Raw genomic sequence first — 20987 nt, 5'->3', positions numbered from 1 at the left:
ATAAATATTGAAAAATCTTACATTAGTAAATGGATATGCGCGAGTTAAAAAAAATTGACAATTTCTTCCAAGTGGACGTGACGCTTTCAATCATTAGTTTCAATCATTACTCGGATCTTTTACCTTCTTTTTTACGAGAGATAATCGAAACACCGTCGTCTCCGAAAGGAAGTGAGATAGCATCGCCTTGGGAATGTCTTCCCGAAGAGATCTGTGTGTTGGAAAGGGGGAACACCGGTATACATTCCATGGGAATTTACCCACGATTAACGCTTGTACTTTGCGCGTGGAAAATATGGTTGTCTTTATTCACAATTATAAAAGCGAATTAATAGTAATTACATTCTTGCGCGAAGCGTTTATTTCGAAATTATACTTTGTAGAGGTAGCAAGGCAAATTTGGAGAATTTTTTTTTCTTCTACGGATGCATTGCGCGTTTTGCGAGATTTATATCTATGCGAGAATCCGTGGTTTCGTGGTTTCTCAAAATTTGACTTACGTCACATGTATGTAATAATAAGCGATTTGTTGGACGGATAACAATCTAATCACTCGCCATATTGATTGCATTTGCAAAACTATTGCAAATGCAATCGTTCTTCTCATTAATACGAATTATGCATAGGCGTTATTATGCTGATGTCACGTTAACACACACACGCACACACATAGAGTGCGTGAATAATTCCTTGGAGATAACAATATGAATTTCACTTACAGAATAATATTTATATATCTACCAATAATATTTAGTATATGTATGTGTGTACAATACAGGAAATAATATTTTATACAAAACGATTAAAAATTCTTAATCGTACGTAAATCATGTACAAATCTATCAGCTACAATTTGTGTACATATAAATTGTTATTCCTCTTGCATAGATTATTTTGAATTATAAATTAACAGGTAAATATGCAAATAGTAATCGAGTATATCTATATATTTTATAATATAAATTGCAGCATCAATGATTCCAAAGTTATCTGGACAACAACACTCTTATGTCGTATACAACATAAATGAACAATGATAAACAGATACATCAAGTACATATAAAATGTAAATTTAAATTATTTCTCGTCAATCAGATGAAAGTAAATCCATCGCGCGAATGATGAAACGATATTCGAACAAAATTTGTCGTAACATCGAATATTTTTAAATCATGTGTTGTTCATAAAAAGTGAAACAAAAATATTGAGAAATTCATGAGCAGTTTTAACGTCAGGCGCGTTTGCAAGATTTATTTGCGTATTCAGTCGCGCCATGGAATGTGTTTATTTTAATTGTACGTCACTTTTGTTGCTATTTGATTCTTATCGTACGTTGCTTGTTCATGTTCGTGAGCATCAGCGAAATATAGGAGGTCAAGAGATCGTCCATCTTGTAACCCAATGAAGTTTCGCATAAGAGCTTTGAGCCACGCACGAGGTTTCCTATCGTCATGTGGAAGTAGGTATTGCCAGATGACCAATTGGAGATTCTTGTAAAGGGGTGAGTGATGAGTATATCCTGTAAGTAAAGAAATTGTATGTATGCAAATTTATTAATAGCGTCCAACTCTTGAGAAAACATAGTTGGTTGAAACTGAAATAACGTGAAACTGAATTATCGTGCGATTACCTTTGATTGAGGATGTATGAGGCTCACGCCGTGTTTGTTGATGGCAATTAATAACAACTCGGGATAATTTGGTTCCGTGCTCTGTTTCACTTCGAAGAACGCGGAGCCAAACGTTGGCCATCGATATACGATTTTTAAAAATGTAATTTTCGCATCTTCTGGACTCATACCTAAGATTAAGTATCTCGATAAAAACCCCAATTTTTCTTTACACATACAAGACTTTATCTAGCGAGTCATTTGTGCCTTTTACTTACCAGCATCTTGATTATAGGCCGCAATTATCGATCTTTTCCAATCATTAGCACTCTGTATCTTGATCAAATCGCCCGGTATTAGTTCTCTTAGCATTTGTCTGAAATTGAAAGAATTTCCTTGTTGTTGTTGTTGTTGTTGTTGTTTGTAACGTTTAATCTCCTTTGTAAAGATTACGTGTCGAAAAATGCTTACGGAATCGCTTGTAATTCTTGTTTGCTCTCGCCGAATCGCACTCTATATACCAAGGCCGCTAATCTCGATGCTTCTTCTTTTGTACATTTGTGGTAGCCTATACAAATTTGGCGATGATAATATGATGCACAATTTATTATTATTATTATGTAGAATGCGCATTGCAGCATATATATGCCAGAATTAAACAATTCCATGTCGTGTGCCGTCATTTACCTCTCAGTAACTTGGGAAGTTCTTGATGGAAATGGAAAATTAAATCGGCATTTCTATCTTTACCAGGAACTGTATTTGTCCAAAGCTTCTTCATGAAGAAGACTTGATATGTAAACTGTGGCGACACTCCTGGAGTATAATATACATATATTAAAGCTTTTGTTTCTTCGCTATATCACGATGCTTGAATTGTGACGCGTCAAAAGTTTTTATTCTTCTATATTAGTAGAATACATATATAACTTTTACACACACGCGCGCACGCAGAGAGGGAGAGAGAGAGAGAGAGAGAGAGAGAACAATATCAGATAAATCTTTTTTTTTTTTTATAACTATGAGTACATAGTATAAATTGGAAAAGAAAAAAAATATATAATATTGTAATTTATATTATATACCGCGTATATAGTAAACAAGATTTATCTAATTTATTGTTTCTGATATTATAATTCACTATACTGTCGCAGCGAGGAAATGAAAACGAATTAAAAGTTGCAAATATGTACCGTCTCGTGATGGTCTAGCCTTCCTGATCCAATCAGTCAAATGTCGTACGAAATCGAAGAAAAAGTCACCTTCCGGGACGGAAATAACTTTGTCAGCGATCTTGACAAACAGACTAAAGCCCTCGGCAGATCGCAAATTGAGTCTTTGCGCGATATTCTGGCAAAAGTCTTTCGCTCTGGTAGACGAGTCAACTTCGAATGCCTATTGAATTTAAAATTACAATAGTTAACAATTGAAAATTTGAAAAAGTTACTTTCTCTAAGATTGCCTAGAAGAAATAAGCAATAAGATGTGTACCTCGTCTGTATCGTCAGGGAAATAGACCTTGTGAAATATTTGCGTAGTTTTGTGTTGGATAGCTTCCACTTCTACTTGATGCGGTGGATACTTCCGTTGACCATTACGCAAGGTTTTTTGCAACCTTTGTAAAGAATCTTGCGATATAGGATGACGTCTTGTACGTAGAAATAAAGTTAATTCCTGTAATATAAGATGGCGTTGCATGTGTGCTTGCGAATTTTCCTTTTAGCACGTTATTGACAAAATTTTATATTATAAAATGTTATTGGTAACGGCGGAGAGGAAGGGAGTGGATGAAATTCTATTCGCATCATACCTTCAGGAGGCTCTGACTACAAGTGAACAGCCCAGTAGCGAGCCACATTAGCTCCCATCCTCGCTCTTCGCTCAATCTGTTGCGATTATCAGTGAGCTGCTTCATAATTTGACAATAAATTTCGACTCGTAAAATCTCATTTTTCAACGGTCCATCGAAGATCAGATCGGTGTACTCATTGCCAATGCGCGGTCGTTTCGTCGGCAGATCGCCCATATACTTAAGAATGGCATTGAAGGCAAAACACGCTTCTTCGGCCAACTCCTCCTTAGATACGAGTTTTTTTAAAAGAGGTTGCTTTATCGGCTCCCTAGAGTGATGCCACAATTCGTCCGTGTGCCCTCGTCGCGCGGATGTTAAAGTCAATGTCTTGGACATTGTTCTCTTTGGCGGTGTTCTGAAACAGGTTCAGTCAGAACCTGTTATCGCACACTTTTTTTACTTTAGAATATCAAATATAATGTTATCTCTCTGGACTTACCGGAAATGATCGATTGCGTATTCTAGAAGAGTATGGGGTTTGTCGCGAGAATCCACACCGTTTATTTGCTGGGGATAGAGTCTGCGACTATTCTCTGTACCTTCCATACTAAATAAGGCCTGAAAATTACATCAAATCGATGAGCAAGGGAAAAACAATCAACAATGAAAGATCTCGGCAATGAAAGTAATCCGTACGTTGACGATCAGTACGTACCAATATATCATTCGGTGGTTTCGTTAGGGAAGGTAAAACGTAAACCGTCTCAGCCGGGAAATCGCCCTTCTCGCCAGTCCTTTCACAGGTTCCGACATACCATCCCGAGTTGAGCACAGTCTCGCCGGTACTCTCGTCCTCGAGGACGATGAGATCACTCTTTTGAAAATTCAAGAATGACGAGCTCTCGCCCGGTGCCTTGTAATCTTGCAAGGCTATAACAAACTTGCTGCGCTTCTTGAGTCCTTCCAAAAAGTATACCACCAGATCACGGATGTCCTCCGCGTTCGGGCTTTGGAATGTAAATTCTTCTCCTCGTACCGTCGATAAACTGAATGTTTGTGTAAACATCTTGTTTGTTCTGTGAAGATAAGAATGCCTTAAATTTAGAAAATGTGTAATATAAGCAGTCGGATAATTTTCACAATTTAACATTTTCAAATTCGAGTTGTATATTAATGACATATATTAAACAATTAATTTATTATAAATCTATCGATATAAAGTTACTATGTTTGCTTCTCTCGCGTCAAAACATCTAACAATAAGCGTAATGTCATACATACTCAGAAAAAGAGAAAAGTTTCTCTTCCATTATATCATTAATTATTTTAAAAAAGTAATAAGAATAAAGTATGACATTATAATGATGTAATGATTTACAAAACAAAGCCACATCAATATGCTATATCAGGGAATTTGCTTCCCACTTTATTATATACATATATAAATTTATATAATTTGTGTAGCATATTGTGTGTGTGAGCGCGCGCACACACACACACAATGTGCTATACGAATTATGTACGTATAACTTTTTCTTTTAAACATTTTCCTTACGTATAAAAGCGAATTAATTTTAATCGCACTATTATACGTACTTTTGACTAGATACGGTGGTAATCTCGGGGAAAGATAACTCCAGAAGCACTTGCTCCTGATCATCGACTACGTATACCCCAGTCCAATTAACAGCTATGATAACGTCATTCTTCGGTAGGTTCGGACCGGAATTTCTATAAGCTTCGTAAAAACGAGAGAACAACAGAGGCCATTTGAACTTTGCATAGCCGACTATATCCTCCTTAACACGTAACGCTGGTACTTTTTCTTTCAAGTAGTAACTCTGGAATGAAAAAATTAAATGCAAAGAGTAAAGGAGAGCGAGAATAAAAGGCGAGAATTCAGGAATTGAGGTATTTAATTAAAAGTGTGCCCGCGCGCGTTATTTTAATTAAATAACTTGGAATCGTTTAAAATTCGTTTCTTAAGATAAAAGTAAACATTTGTTTCGTAACTACTTTTTAGCTCGCTCGCATGTCTTTGAGCTGGAGTATTTTTATCATTGCTTTATTCGCATCCCCGGCGTGTTTTGCATGTTTTGTCGAATTTGCTTTGTAATTTCTTTGCGCAAGTTATAGCTTACTTTGGAAATAATTATTGTCTTATAAAGACTCACTTTTTTATATGCCTGCAAGACGAGATGACCCCATCGATCGATCGCTTTGTCGATCCCCGTCAGACAATAATCCGGTATGTAATTCGGCAGAAGGGTATACAGTCTGTCGACGTTCATGTCAGTATGATACTCTATGTAATATTGCTGCGCCGCGATCATCGCCAGGTCTTCCTCCTTATCGCAGCGATATTCACCGAATTTGACACCGCGCACCACTTGCTGATAGATTAAATTCGTTGCGACCTGATCTTCGGTCGGCTCGTGCCAGGGCGCGAAAATCTCTTTTCTGAAGAACAATCTCCACGGCGCGTTCCGTTCCTGTGCGCCTTGTTCCTTGGCGTATTGCTCGCATTGCGAGATTGCGTCCATCACGTGATCACCACCGCTACCCAGGGACGACACCTTGTCGAATAGGGCGATATACAGAGAGAAGCCGAATTGGTCCCTTAGCGAAATCTTATCCGACAATTGATTACACAGTTCTCTAGCGGTAGTGGCCGAGTCGGCCAGCAAGGTCTTGGTGTTGCCGTCCATAAAAGTAATTGGTAGCATAATCGGCTTCTTCGACTTGGTGGCTTGAAGTTCAAGCCAACTCGGAGGTTGATTGCGAGTGCCGTTATTGAAGGTTCTCTTCAGCCTGTCCTCGCAGTAGGGCGCGTAACCAGGCGGTCCCTCTCTAATAAATGCTCGCAAGTAGTTGACGAACTTCTCCGAGGGTGCGAAACAGCCGACGCAGAGGGATAGTAGGATCCAGCCACGGGCGTGCGACGATTTCGATGGATTGTTGGTGAGTTGCTTGCAAATTTGGCAATAGATCTCGTCCCTCAATTCGGCGCGTAATATACCGTGGCCGATGATGAAGTGCAGCTTCTCCAGGTTTGACGTAGGTCTGGCCTCCAACCAGGATTGATAGCTGTCGGCAGTGTATTCGTCCTCTTGCAGCCTCCTGCGTACGTCCTCGCCTAACTTGTTCTTTCGCTTCAAGGTTAGCGATACCAACTTGTGCCTGATTGAGCGTGGCTTCTGCTTGAGAAACGTTTCCTGGAAGGATATAATATAAATCTTGCTATAAATAAAGCGCGCGCGCGCGATCGTCGTCTTCTCGCGTGCACCAATACAGTTAAAATTTAATATTTGTGAACAATATTTAACATTAATTACGAGAAGTGATGATTTCTAGAACGTACAGGATCCATGCCCATCATCTGAGCCTCCTGAAATTCTTTGCTCCTTATGAAATTCCGTCCGAGTGTCGCCGTCACTTTTGACATTACCGAAGTTGTGTCCCTGTCCATCGTATGGAATCGCGGCTCGGGTAAATCGCCCGTAAATCGAAGTATAGTTATCCACAGAGCCTGTGCGGCCAATTGATCGCCTTGCGTGTGCAACGGCAATAGTGGATGTTTGAGCGGCTTTCTAGAGTATTGGTGCGTGATGTTGCCCTGAAAATACGTGGCCGCGAATTTCTGAAATTTAAATTCAGACAGATCCTCCTCGTCCTCCGAGGTCATCTGAATCGGGCTAATTATCTCTTGATGTTGATCGGCTTTCGGTGCGGGAAGATCCTGCATCGAAGAAAGAAAGATTAAAATATTTCTTTTCTTTATGCGACAAAAAAGAAAAGAGCAAGACTTTCACAAATTCTGATAGATTTTTACAATTTATTAGATATTAAATTTTTTTATTTAATTAATAACATTGTTTTAAATTCTAGTTCTATAGTCTGCTCCTTCCTCTTCACGAGCGTTTTTTTTTTCTTTGCCCGTAATCACAACAAAGCTTAATTCAACGAAGAGTTTCGAGAGTTATTACAACTTACGTTAAACACAGACGTTTCTCTCGCCGGTGTCGGTGCTTCGCTGCTAGAGTCTGGCAAGAAATCGAACATTGCTTCGACCAGCTTGCTATCGTCGACTGGCTCGTCTTGTTTCTTGGCCGCGTCATTAATCAAATTTTTCTTGATTTCCATTCGTCGCCTGTCTTCCAGCTCCATCTCGATTTCTTTCCTTTCCAACTCTTGCATGCGCTCCTGAAATTTTATTTGCGATGTTACATATCGTAGAATTTAAAATTTATTAGGATCAGGAATTGCGATCGTGACTTACTAAAAGGAACGATCGTAATTCGATAGTTCTCTCTATTCGGACAATCAGCGTTTTTTCGCATAAATATACGATTTCGCTAATACATACTTGTTGTGTGTTATTTTTTGTATTGCATATAGCGAGCAGTCAATTTGGTGATGGTCGTACAGTCCATCACCAAGAAGACTGACTCTTCTCCTCTAGTTGTGAACTTCAGATATCAGAGAGCTTTATCTTTACATCTGCTGCACTGCAGACTAATCGCGAATCACTTTCGTTTCTTTTTAAAGTAACGAATTAAAGTAGAATTCATTGCAGGTATTGATATTTATTGATATTTACCCTGTAATTTTGTTCCGCGATCTCCTTGGCTCGCTTGTTACCTTGGTCCTTTAGTTCGCGCTCTTCCTTCTTCCGCAATCGTAGCGCCTCTACATGCAAACGATACTCGTATTTGATCTTCTTATATCGTCTTTGCGCGATCAGCCTTCTCACGTGCGCCTGTATCTTCACTATGGCCCACAGCTTTTTCCGGTACATTTTACGCACCAAGTGGCCTCGGGCACGCGCTTGAAGCGCAACGATATGGCCACGCAGGTGCCTAAATCTGTGCGACAACACGCGCGATCGGATGAGTGCCTGTAATCGCATGTAACCGATTCGCATGCGTTTGTATCGTTGACGTTGCGCATAGCCCCGCCAATATTTTTGCACGATCATCGCTGCCGCTCTCATCCTGAGGAATCTTCTTCTGTAAACCCAGCCGCGGATGTTCCGCTGCAATATTAGAATCTTGCGCGTCAACACGCGGTCGCGTTCTTGCTCGAGGAACAAGTCGTGAGCGTCCTTGAGAAAGACCTTGGTATGCCCGAGCTGATAATCCGATCGACCTAACACCGCGTGGCAGATTTTCGAAGTCGCCGCGCGGCAGTCCACCTGAAGTTAATCATACAGATATTTCATCGAATACGAATTTTACCCAAGGAAAACCTCCTTGGGTGACCGTGAAGTAACCATCAGTCATCCAGATTAATAAAAATTGATTTATTCAAATTATTTATTATGAATTATCCACCTTGTGTGCGGGTGGAATGCCCGAGATGAGAAATCGATATCTTTCCACGAATTCGTGGAAGGAATGGCGAATAGGATAACCAGCTCGACGAATCCTGATAGTCTCCATCATACCGGAATATCTCAATTGTCGACAACAGAGACCACGATCAAACATCTGAAATCAAATATTGCGTTTGCAAGATTCTTCTAATACTAAGGCAGAATGTTGTCCCAAGTTGAAACGTCGAGACAGCACCACGTATGCTTACCATCGGTTTTTTATATTCATTCGGTTTAATGCATCTTATGAAGAAGGGTTGACAACTACATAGAGTTTTCATGAGCGAATCTAACGATTTCTTGAATTGTGTCGATAATGTGGGTGCTCTCTTTCTGGTTTCTGATCCCATGCCAATGTCTTCGACAAAGCAAGCTTGGAGAAATTTATTTGATGATATATGAATAAGTTGCAGCAAGTCCGCGCTGAATGTATCTCTGTTTTTCTCTAAAAAACTCCTTGTGTCGTAAAAGACGACGCCAGCAAAGTGATTCAAGCCAAAGGACGTGTTAATATCTGATTTAGGTTTCAAATAATTCCTATGACTGCCATGAGTTTTGTGGATTTTTGCCAACATGGTTTGATCCGTGCCCTGAAAATTGACAAATCGCATTAAAAGTACAGCAAAGAGCCAATTAGTCAAGAGTGATTACTTTTCTAATAATTAAGAAATCTCAGTGTTCCTGTAAGGTGTATGTGCGCGCGCGCGCTTTTAATTATTTTCAAAATAGATTATTGTCAAAGTCGCTTGGACATCCCTGCTAAATTTAAAAACACTCTTACTTTTGGAAATTTCGATTCTTCATCAATAAGCGCCATAATGTTGAGCTGCTTGATAGCTATCAGATCTAAAGCGTCTTGATTATCGACAAACTCTATATGCTGCCAATTGATGCCCTCGTGATTGTATTCCTCTTGCTCTAACTTGAATATATGCTGAACGAAAAATTGCTGGAGGTTCTCGTTGGCATAATTGATGCAAAACTGCTCGAAGCTGTTGTGGTTGAAGTTCTCAAAGCCGAATATATCCAATACGCCTATAGCACTACGGGAATTATTTTTCGGCCGGTATATGGCCTCGTTAATTTTCTTTACAATGTGTACGAATAATCGACCGTATATACCCTTTACAAACGCGTCTCTAATGTCGACTGATTGATCTCTCGACAACGTGGAAACCTATCGAAACATACAAGATTATCATTTTTCAATACGATAGTATTTTTTAAAAGTCTTTCTATGGCCTTTGTATATGGAAAAATACTTACTACTGTTTCACCGTGTGCGAATATAGTTCTGCGAGTGAGCGCATCTATCAATGACTGTACCGGTACTCCAAGTAAATACGCCACTCTTTGTACATTTGTTTGCTCTGGAATTTCTGTAGCATCTAAATTATCTGGAAGTCACGTATAAATAGATTGAAAGCATTCAATTCCAATTCCATGAGAGTAACACGGTAAATTTGTGTGTTGGATTCTTATTGCATTTCGTACCTACAACGGTGGCTCTATACTTGATATTGCCCATGTGTAATAAAGCCGCGAGCAATTTAAGCACCTCCCAAATTTCCACGTCGGAGAATAGCAAAACCTTCATAGCTGATCTTATATCGGCGAATTCGGCCGCATCATCGCGCCCTTCGCAAGTAATGCCGCCACCCTGAAGGCAAAGATAATTGTGTGTATACATATATATATATATATATATGTACGTAAATTGAGAGCTCGTACGCATTATACATATAAATAATATTTTTTTGCTGTGTTTTTTCTTTTGTACTGTATATTCTTTGTTCTCTTTGAGGTTTGTGCGAGCGTGCATGTGCATGAGCGTGCATGTGCGTATTTCCAAAACAAGATAAAACAAATTACTAACGCACTTGACGCACTTACCCCTATGAGATATTTGTATGTAGATGCATCTTCCAACTCGAGCTTTTGTTTCTCGTCCTTGGAAAGGCCAGCTAGCATGCAGTAAAAAATATGATAATTCCTTTCGTCCAAGCTTTGAGATACGATCCGTGACTTTTCCAGAAGATATTGCTCTATCTTGGCTCCTTCTATCACACCTTGTTCATTGAAGTGAATATCGATGTACTTGCCGAAACGGGACGAATTGTCATTTCTCACGGTTTTTGCATTGCCAAAAGCTAGAACGTTAGAGATGTCATTCGATCAATCAACTCTTAATCAATTTGAGACTCTTTCGGCTTTCGGCAATTTAGGTAGTTTGTAAGTTTGTCTTATCATGAGATTCACCTTCGAGTATCGGATTCGCTTCTAAGATCTGTTGTTCGATCCATGAATGTTTCCCACTGATTGCTGCTAGATATTGTAGAATTAATTTCGTGCTTTCTGTCTTTCCCGCTCCACTCTCGCCGCTAAAATGAAGGTGAATTTCTATTAACGATTCTAATGATTATAAAGGAAGAGATTTGGACGAGAATAGAAAATATATAGTTTGCGTTATAGTTTTTTTTTTTTACACTTTATATGTATATAGCATATACAGTATATACTCTATACTTAATATTTTATATACTTGTAGCTTTTTAATAATAATAATAATAATTGTCTCCTCATTAATAAACATGATTCGCAAAGATGTTGCACAGGTAGGAGAAAAAAGTCATTTTCTCTTGACCGATTTCATTTATAAAGGGCAAGTAAAAGAAGACTAATTGAATGATAAAAGTCGATGATTCGGTCAAGTTTCATTAGAAGCGTCTCTAGCGTGTGTTTAATGTTATAACGGGTGGACGTCTCCCGGTACCTAATTACTATGCACTGATCCTGGCCGTATCGGTTCATATGCGCGTAGCTGTTATCGCCGATGGCGAATATGTGCGGCGGCAGCTCCCCGATTTTACGATCCTTGTAAAGTTTGATTTGCTCCGCGGTATAAATGGGCAATATCTGGTATGGATTGACGGCGACCAGGATGGAGCCCGTATACGTCTGTAAAATTATATCGTTATGATCGTGAATCGTGTGAATCGTTGCTGGATCGCCGATTTCATGCACTTATATTTTACTTTTAACCAATCGCATTTCATCATCGGCAGTCGTGCCGAGGGACTTACGTAAATGAGATTCTCATTGTAGCGTATCAATAAATTTCGCAGAATGCCCGCTTCATGGAGGTCTCCTAAACTGATCATATCTTCTACACCTTGCACCGAAGTGGCATGCATGGCCTTTATTCGTCTCTCCGGCGTTAGCCATTGTTCCTGCGAAATTATTATATTCGCTCGTGGATTAATAATGGAATTAATAATGGGAGTGTTAAATAGTTAATTAAAATAAACGCGACTGCCTCTTTCGGTAAAATGCAAGTAAAATGCAAGTAGTAGAGTGGTAGTAAGATGTAACATTCCTCCCGAAACCGTGTCAATTGTTCATAATCTTGGACTTAGTTTTGTAACATGTATTCGGTAATTGTAATTACCTTGTTGTCGTCGTCCTTTACTTGAATACGTCTGCCTTCCGCCGAGATGACTCTTGCTCCGATCGCGACGTCAAATTCCCTTCCTGAGATTGGTTCGATCCATATGTAATCTCCCTGCGCAAGACAAAGAGGCATGTTTTTATTATTTTCCTTAATACGCGCGAGTAGAAAAGCAAGACTAGTTTTTTTAGTTTCTTTCTACCGGCGTATACAATAGCCTGTTACATACACAACTGCAGCACACGAGGACGACCTAAATAATTGTCGAAGGTAGAAGCGAATGTATCGTTATACTCGAGTATTCAACGACATTAATGAATATAAATATCAGTAATTCATATTGAGTAACGATATCTTGAGATCTGTTTATTTCCGCCAGAATAGATTTTATCGGTGAATTTCACGCGTCGACGAAAACGTATGTAAAAACAAGAAGCGCGAGAATCAATGTGACACGAGTTGGATGTGGAATTGATGTTAACGCAAGCATCAGATCTAAATTGAGTTATATGGTGTACCGTTGTATAATAACTGTACGCTTTGCCATTCGGCGTGGCGCGCAGCACGCGGCTCGATGCGAGGAGGTGCCTCCACCTCATCGTAACTATTTCCCAATTGTTGCCCGACAGACTTATGTACAGATGTACATTCTTTCACGCGACACGTGTTTCCTCATTTCCTCGGTCATTTTTTTCTTTATTATTGTTAAATCGATTACTCTTCTCCCCCCCCCCCCCTCTCTCTCTCTTTCTTTCTCTCTTTCTACGCTATTTCTAATTAAATTAAGGGAAGCACATGACTCTTTCTCGTTTACAGGATTCATATTTCAATTTCGTATAACGTTTACCTACTATAGAGATTTGTTCTCTCTAGAAATGAAATGTTTCGAAATCTTAAAAGTTGTATTGAAAAAAATTAAAGATTCACATGCATCAATCAGATGCAATCAAAGACTCGACAAACGAACGATGCGAAAGTAAAATTGCTGGTCGAAGCAAAAGAATGGATCGAAGCGGCCCTCATTTTGAGGTGAGGTGAGGTGAGGTGAGGTGAGGTGAGGTGAGGCGAGGTGAGGTGAGGCGAGGCGAGACGAGACGAGGCGAGGCGAAGCGAGAAACGGATGGAGCTCTTCCGATGTTCCGGTGAAGTGAACAATCGGGACGTAAACGTGTATCAGGTGCGATCCCCCGTGTTGGTGTGTGCGGCACATTGTACGCGCGCGCACGCGATGCAAACGGTTGCAGCACGCGGAACTGCGTGGAGTATCTCGTGGGAGTCTTCACGAAGTCGGAGCTTTTACCCTGCTTATATACCGTCTTGCTTAACTCGATCATGAACGGGTCGCTTGTCCTTTCGTGATTGAGATGAAGTGAAACGAGATGAAGAGGTCGACTTCCGTTTCATCATTGGAGACAAATCGGCAAAATTTAACTTTGTCATTTTTCAAACGCCATTTGACCATTAGATTGTTAGATTGTCAGACCGTTCCGCTTTGGAACGCATCATCGATAAAGCGTTTGGTGCGAGATTTCCAAACTAGGATATCCAGGTCTGTCACCTAGACAGTCACCCGACATACTTATGTACGGGTGTACGTTTCATCGTGAGCGATGCCGGTCGGACGTTGGTTGGATGCCGGTCGTTCGACGTAGACGTCCAACGTGAATCGTCGAGCGTAAACGTGACGTTGCTGCTGGTAATCGTCGCCTTTCACTCACCTTCGCAACGCTCACCTCCCGCTCATCTCCCGCTTACATCGTTTATACGTAGACTTATCAACGTCTACCGGTGCGGCGGCGGCGCGGTGGCGCGGCGCCAGGAAAGACGTCGAAGCCAATGGATCGAGTCCTCTTGATTTCTATTTCTCGTGATCCCATCTCTATCCCGTTTTCCTTTTCTTCACAAATCTTGACATTTTTTTTTTTTTTTTACTTTACGATCAGCGTGCGTTGTCTCATCGTCTTCTTTTTTTCTTCTTTTTCTCTATTAATGGCATGTTCGATACAGCCAGTAGTAACTAGCAATTGAATTTAGTAAATACGAAATCGTGTACATTATGATTAGAAAATTCAAGTGTGGGCACAAAAGTCGGTTAGATTTTTGTCAGAAAAGCCGACAAAAATTTTTTAACTGTACTCGGCTCTTTTAATAATTCTGATAGTGATGCCTCTCTTGGCCGTCGTCATGATTATGTTATGACGACGATCAGAAGAGCCGAGTACGGTTAAAAAAATTTTTTTCGGCTTTACGATATTACTAGACTATGCTTTGTTACGCTGTTTTATTTCCAATCGACATCTAAATATTCCCAATTATTTCGAGTCGGCGGCGGCTTTATTCACAAAGTCGGAACGATGAAGTAATAATGCGAGGTCTTTTATATAAATATAAATTCGAAATGACCGATTGCATCGCGAGGGAGATGTACTTTTCCTTTTAAATCCCAATTGTGTTCCCTATATTTTATTGTTAGATCTGGAGTTTCAGATAGCTGAAACGTTCGATCCGAGAGATCGACCGTTTCGATGTGAAAAAAATAATCAGAAAACAAGTTGCACAAATAAAGAGCGGAGCGCTTGGTCGCACCATCCAACGATGGACGACCAAGACTAGAGTTACTTAGCGGTACATCATTGTTTACAACGAGAGAACACGATGACTCCTGTTCGGTTATTTTCACTCGTCACAGATTCCTACTGACCGTGTTCGAGGAGAACGACGAGGAAAGCGGTAAATGTAATGGATTGAGCCGCGCGAGAGATTGCTGCTTCTGCCGTGCGCAGCTTCATCGAATTTATTTATTGTTAGTTTTGCCGTCCGATTTTCGATTGGTCAACGCGCTTACTGACGCAAATTTCTATTGCTTTCCCTCCGCGGAAAATTGTTCATCTTATGATCGATAAATTATCTATAAATTGTTAATGTTTTAAAGCGCGTTCTTCAGAGAGGACTTGGAAAAACTCTTGCGTTTAAAATAACGCGTTTACGCGTTATCGTTTAATCTGTACGAAATTTATCGAATAGAAATTTATCGTGTTCTCTCTTATGCCGTCGCACGTACATGCCATCTATCACTTACCTCGCAGCAGTACCAAAATAATACGCAATAACGGATTAATTAAAGTGAACTTTATTTTTACTTTACAAGATCGCGAATAAGAACCTACCCGTGTGACGATGACCATCTCTTAGTCGTGGTTGTCGGCACTCCGCCTAAAAACAAAAAAATAAATAAATAAATATAACGAATTGAGTGAGGTGCGCATTCTTCACACATGTGTACACTTCTTTATACAATAATTTTATCTAACGATAGATGATACAGACTTGGCCTGCAGTGATTTTAGGAATGGCCTATTACGTATAAAGTCTTGAGAGATATGAGAAAGAGTACTCGCGAGTTTCCGTGAGAATACATCGTAGCTACGAGACTATACGAGTACCAAGAGTACTCGAGCTCATCAGTCCCAAGAATCTGACGGTACACGCGTTATAGACGCGTGTCGCTGCATCTATTTGGAAGAGAAGCATCCCGGCACGCATGTCCGTGATGTCTGGTCGATCACCGTTACCGTGGAAGCATTGCAAACCTGTTCGCAAAAGTGGGTTAGGTAGTTTGCATTACCGTGCCATACGGCTCCGTCGAGATTCACCGAGAATCTTCTTGAGATCTCTCTCTCTCTCTCTCTCGCTTTTTCTCCCCCCCTCCCTTCTCCTCCTGGCATAGCCATCAGTTCCAGCATCACTGAATGCCATGTTAATCCCGTTGAGCCATCGATTTAATATTTAAACAAAAATCAAGCAGAAAAAGCATTCTTTTCAGCACGATGCGTAGGTGGTATATTATTTTTGGTTCATGTTCCACATGAGTCAAAATTTCTATACAATTCGAAAAGTAATGTATAACATTTACGTAATAAGTGAATTGTAAATTTTAAGGATATCTGCGGATTAATTTATATTTCTTATAAATTCACATGTTTATCAATTGTGTGAGGAAGAGATTCATGAGATTTTGCAGTTTAAAGTAAATAAAATTTGCAATTTTTTGATATTTTATTCAAAACTATAATATGTATATAATAACGAAATCTCTCTCTAGACTTCTTTTCTACGATAATGCATTATACAGGCGGTTTCCGCACTGATATAATCTACATCTATTAGAATCCAAAAAGGTCAGTTTTCCGACGTCTGAATTGAAGCAATTTAAATTTAATTCGTCGCGCGGATGGAATGTGTCAACTGGCTGAGCCATGCGATTTTAGAAGAACAAAGAGTAAAAGACAGAAGATATTGCTCGTGGGTTGAATCTAAGCGAATAGATACATACATATGTTTGTGTTGTCGAGGTAATATGAACAATTTGTTTTTAGTAGAGATGTGTGTGTGTGTGTGTGTGTGTGTGTGTGTGAGAGAGAGAGAGAGAGAGAGAGAGAGAGAGAGAGAATTGAATCTTTTAGATTCAAATAATATGAGAATATATTAATAGTTTTAAATCAATATTATCTTTCTCCTTCGACTAATCAGTTGTCAACATCTGTGTTGTCAACATACTACTAAAATGATTAAATATAACCTAAAGAAAAATTTAATTAAGGAAAAAATTGATGAAAATTATTTGGCACTTTTGTTTGATTTAAGATTCTAAGAAATCATCTTTCTGACACTAATTACGAATGCGTTACGTTTCGTGTGCACGAACTCTTAAGTCTTTTAGCGATTCAAATAGACACGTGCCATTTACTCGATTGAGCATCTTATCATTCGATCCAAAGTCGCATTTTAATTTCATTCTTCCTGTTATCTGTTAATAATCGATTAATTGTATATATATATATATATATATATGTATCTCACGAGATCTTTAACATTTTTAAACGACCTTGTAGCATTGTTAATTATATAGATTATAGAAAAAAAATGAGATTCGCAATAGACGATTGAGTCGAATGAAATTATTAATGTGATCGCGGAATGAATGAATTATCATGTCGTTTTGTCTCGAGAACGTTCGAGTTATAAAATCATTGTTTTAATTTTATAGACGGACACCCTTGTCTCGCCATGAACTTGAAGCACGGGCGTGAGCACAGAGCAGTCACAGTCGCAGTCATTGACTTTGAAAATATCTGTGGAGAACGGTCAGTGGCGTAGGCGCCACGCGGGAGACTTTAACGGGTGATCAAACGAGGCGCGGAAGATCGACTGAATGCAACATCGCCGCGCCGGAAGAGCCCATACAATGCTTGCGCGTTTTTTATCGCCCTCCCGAGAAGACGTAAAGCCCCGAGGGAATGTGTTCTGGAAGCCGTATTTTAACTGTTGTTTGTATTAATTAGTATAATAGTAATTATAATGTGAATTAATATCGATATCGCAGTGTACTCGTGTGGTTACCGTTAATGCGTTATAGATATCGATACGTATAGATCCAATAGAAAATTATTAGAAAGAGATAAAGACGAAGTTTGTTCCAAGGAATGTGAATATTGTTATCAGCATAGTATATATAAAGTGTCCCACTTTTTATGGATTTTTTCATCAATTTGAAATAGATTTTATCTTTGCAAGAATATTGAGAGAGACCGACTTGTTTGCAGTCTTCATGGTCATATATCATTACAATGGAAGAGAGAGAGAGAGAGAGAGAGAGAGAGAGTCTACCGTGATAAAATAATCCGTGAGAAATGAGACACCTTATATATGTATACAAACGAGGAGTCTCAAGTCAACCTGTCATTACTTTTATCTCATCGCGTCATACTTACTTATCTCTTACTATATGTACTATCGTAGCACCTATCGCCCGCGATATTCACACGTATGTACATACGTGTACCAATCGGGGGGATTCGTCATACTTGAATTTTTTCTATTAAAGCGACTGTCTCCATGGATAAGATGCATTCGATTCACAATCACAACCACATGCGGTAAAATTAGCTTTAAAACCAGAGAAAGGGCAAAACTTGAGACTTGTATACTTGATTTAAATTTTAAATGCCGATCAGTCCGGCACTAAATACAGTTTGTTTTCGCACATTTACGTGAGAAGATTTATGTAGAGTCAACCTAGCAGAACGGTTTAACATTTTGCTAATCATTGTTACGACAGTAGCGGTTAAAGTCAGGCTAATCGGTACTTTGAGCGCAACTTCAAACTCATTTTAGAGAAAAGCTTTCGTTATTCTCTTGTCATCTCTAAGAACGACTTTCATTCGAGAAATAATTGAACTTGATTCAATGCGAGTTTTTCGAAAAGTCATAATTACATTTCTTAAGAAACAAACTATCACGAACAGACTATCAGTCCGAAATTCGTTATTTTTTCTAATATGTAACTATAAATTTTCAGTTTTTTCTAATATGTAACTATAAATTTTCAGATTTTTTCGATGATAAACCTCGTCATCCTTTTCAACGTTAAACTGATTACGCGCACTCATTGCCAAAACGAGGTACCGAATGCTCCTCCATGCCATCACGCCCACTTCCGCTTTGTTCATCTGGAATGTGCGTATCCCGTTTCGTCCTGTAGAAATAATAAGCTTGTCCGATTCTCGAGGCTGCAATCGGAGTGACGATGGAGGGCATGAAGGAACAATTTGTCTCACGTGAATCGCCGACTTGCACAACCACGTACCTGTTGCGAGTAACGAGAAACACGACGAGAGCGGCTATACGTCGGCAATACGCTCCATTAAGAGACACTACACTGGCACTAGACTTTCGACGAGCACTCGATTTTCATGTCCGGTCTCTTCGGAGATGAGCACGATGAGCGAATGAACGAATAAATGAACGAACGAACGAACGAACGGACAGACGGATGAACGAATGAACGGATGAGATTGAGATGCGTTCACGAGCGTCTAAACGTAAACGAGTGTAACCGAGGTGGGATTGCACGGAGGTACAGCAAACAACCGATTGCGATCTACAGAGTCGCGCAGTAGTCACGAAGAAAGCGATCGTCGTCGTCGTCGTCGTCGTTATTCCGGAGGATGGAACCACGGTGAACCGGCACATTAACACGTCCGCTCGGCTTCGGTTCGGCTCGAATCGGGTGTGCCAACCTGCCAGGAGTGCCAGGTGGAAGCTGGCTAAGCGCAGAGGTGGTGGTAAGGTCTCGCGCGCGCTTCGGACCGCTTCGGGCTTCCCCACTGCGCTCGCACGCTCGCTACAGCAAGGGGATATACGTCGGTACCACGTACACAACCAACTGTGACGGACCGACTGGTGGCTAAGCGTTCGTGGCGTTCGCCAAGTCGAATCGCTTCCTGCAGTCAGGTATAATAGACAGTAACAGATTAGCTGTCTGCTCGTGCGTGCGGCTTGTTGCGATCACCTCTCGGCATCTCTATCGGCCGCGACCTGTCTTGTCGACGGCTTACACGCGAACCACGTGAACGAAAAAAATTAACAATATTTTATTTGAATATATTCTAGAGCCCCACGTCTTTCTTTCGTCTATCACAGTAGGAAGAGCAATTTATATGTAAAAAAATAAAAAATAAAAAAAAACTCGATTACTCTTCATTTTTGTTGAAGAAAAATCACGACAAGATTGCGCAGCTGTTTTACATTGAAAATATATTTCCATTTTGTATCAATTCGACGTGTGTGGGTAGAATACGTATAGAATACACGCGCGGCTTAATCGCTTCTTTTTACATTTTTCGCAATTTATTTAATATGTGTACTGTGTCTCGGTAGCGGACAGCAACTGTCGTAGCGTATGGTTTAACATCTATCCGTCAGTTTCTTTACGCATACAACTACGAATTTCCAAGAATTTCAAGTAGTCATCCGACATAAATGATATAGTTGCTTGGTCGTAATGTTTATAATAAGAAGCACGTCCATGTATTATGTTTAAGTAATATACATATACATACTTTTTAGCAAAACATACAAAAATGCGATAATACTTGCTATAATGTTCTCTAATCGAGCTTACAAACGTACGGTACATTTGTATTCAATGTAGATAGTGTATTTGGACCGTGCGAATTGTATTCGCACGTCTGGCTATTCAAAATGCAAGATTTATCTTGCGAATAAATCTAGATACATTTTGATAACAAGGATGATTTCTTCCACAGCGATCGTCTCTCTAGCAAAATCGCAGTAGAGAAAACACGGTGATGGTGATCGTCACAAAATAATTATACATACGTACGTATATGTTAGGTACAAGATATGCATTTTATGTATGTATATATATATATATATATATATATATATATATATATTTATTTATTTATCGCGCGAGGTGATAAAACCCGATTAACACAACTGCATTCCCTTGGCGGTATAACGATGAAACGAAGCTTTCCGTTGCTACAATACTTTGCCTATATAGTATCTATACGAATATTTCAGCACATAAAATTCGATGGAAGCTCATCGTCACTACGTCATTAACATCTTGACCATTTCACAATTGTTGCACATTTTTATCCGCTAACAAGATACGCAACAAAAATATGTGTAGTAAAAATAACATTGTCTCTCTTTCTCTTCTTTTTCTTTTTCTTTTTTCTCTTTCTTTTTTTTTTTGCGTTGGAGAAAATAAATTATATACAATATATTGATTTCATCACAACAGAAAATATTTGTGAAAAATTGTTAAATTGGGACGAATTAATTTTGCATAGCTTGTACCTATTTATTGTACTTGTGAAGATTTATATAGTCAAGAAAGTAACCAATATTAACATTCAACTGCACCGGTGATTACTCTCTTGCCTGGTTCGCA

At 39.5% G+C, this 20987-nt stretch overlaps 1 protein-coding gene across 3 annotated transcripts; it reads right to left on the bottom strand.

Annotated features, from left to right (window-relative positions):
• Nucleotides 1-279: 279 nt before the first annotated feature.
• On the bottom strand, nt 280-20804 carry LOC105455219 (myosin-VIIa). Of its 3 annotated transcripts, XM_011698363.1 has the most exons (28): nt 18631-18706; nt 17995-18169; nt 15391-15436; nt 12224-12337; nt 11859-12005; nt 11549-11733; nt 11035-11156; nt 10669-10925; nt 10270-10435; nt 10042-10172; nt 9557-9952; nt 8985-9365; nt 8735-8890; nt 8002-8595; nt 7395-7604; nt 6763-7140; nt 5576-6616; nt 4998-5242; nt 4117-4477; nt 3901-4019; nt 3420-3816; nt 3101-3283; nt 2803-3004; nt 2297-2425; nt 2081-2177; nt 1888-1985; nt 1631-1800; nt 280-1519 (listed from the first exon to the last, which is right to left on the bottom strand). In XM_011698363.1, the coding sequence occupies exons 3-28, from the start codon at nt 15406-15408 to the stop codon at nt 1313-1315; spliced, it is 6504 nt and encodes a 2167-aa protein (XP_011696665.1). In that variant the 5' UTR covers nt 15409-15436; nt 17995-18169; nt 18631-18706; the 3' UTR covers nt 280-1312. The 3 variants fall into 3 exon arrangements, with proteins under 3 accessions (XP_011696665.1, XP_011696663.1, XP_011696664.1); XM_011698361.1 differs by lacking the exons at nt 17995-18169; nt 18631-18706 and adding an exon at nt 18870-20804; XM_011698362.1 differs by lacking the exon at nt 18631-18706 and having other exon boundaries at nt 17995-18618.
• Between the last annotated feature and the right edge of the window lie 183 nt (nt 20805-20987).

The sequence above is a fragment of the Wasmannia auropunctata genome, unplaced genomic scaffold (genome assembly GCF_000956235.1).
Source record: "Wasmannia auropunctata unplaced genomic scaffold, wasmannia.A_1.0 LD335903.1, whole genome shotgun sequence".
Taxonomy (NCBI): Eukaryota; Metazoa; Arthropoda; class Insecta; order Hymenoptera; family Formicidae; genus Wasmannia; species Wasmannia auropunctata.
Note: the sequence above shows the minus strand (reverse complement) of the source record. Positions and strands in the feature narration are given on the sequence as shown.

What these genes read in the sequence shown, in the direction of transcription:
- LOC105455219 (XM_011698361.1), bottom strand. An exon ending in GAGAAACGTCTGTGTTTAAC is followed by an intron (nt 7,141 to 7,394) that starts GTAAGTTGTAAT and finishes TCTTCGATGCAG; the next exon opens with GATCTTCCCGCACCGAAAGC. An exon ending in TACGCAATCGATCATTTCCG is followed by an intron (nt 3,817 to 3,900) that starts GTAAGTCCAGAG and finishes AACCTGTTTCAG; the next exon opens with AACACCGCCAAAGAGAACAA.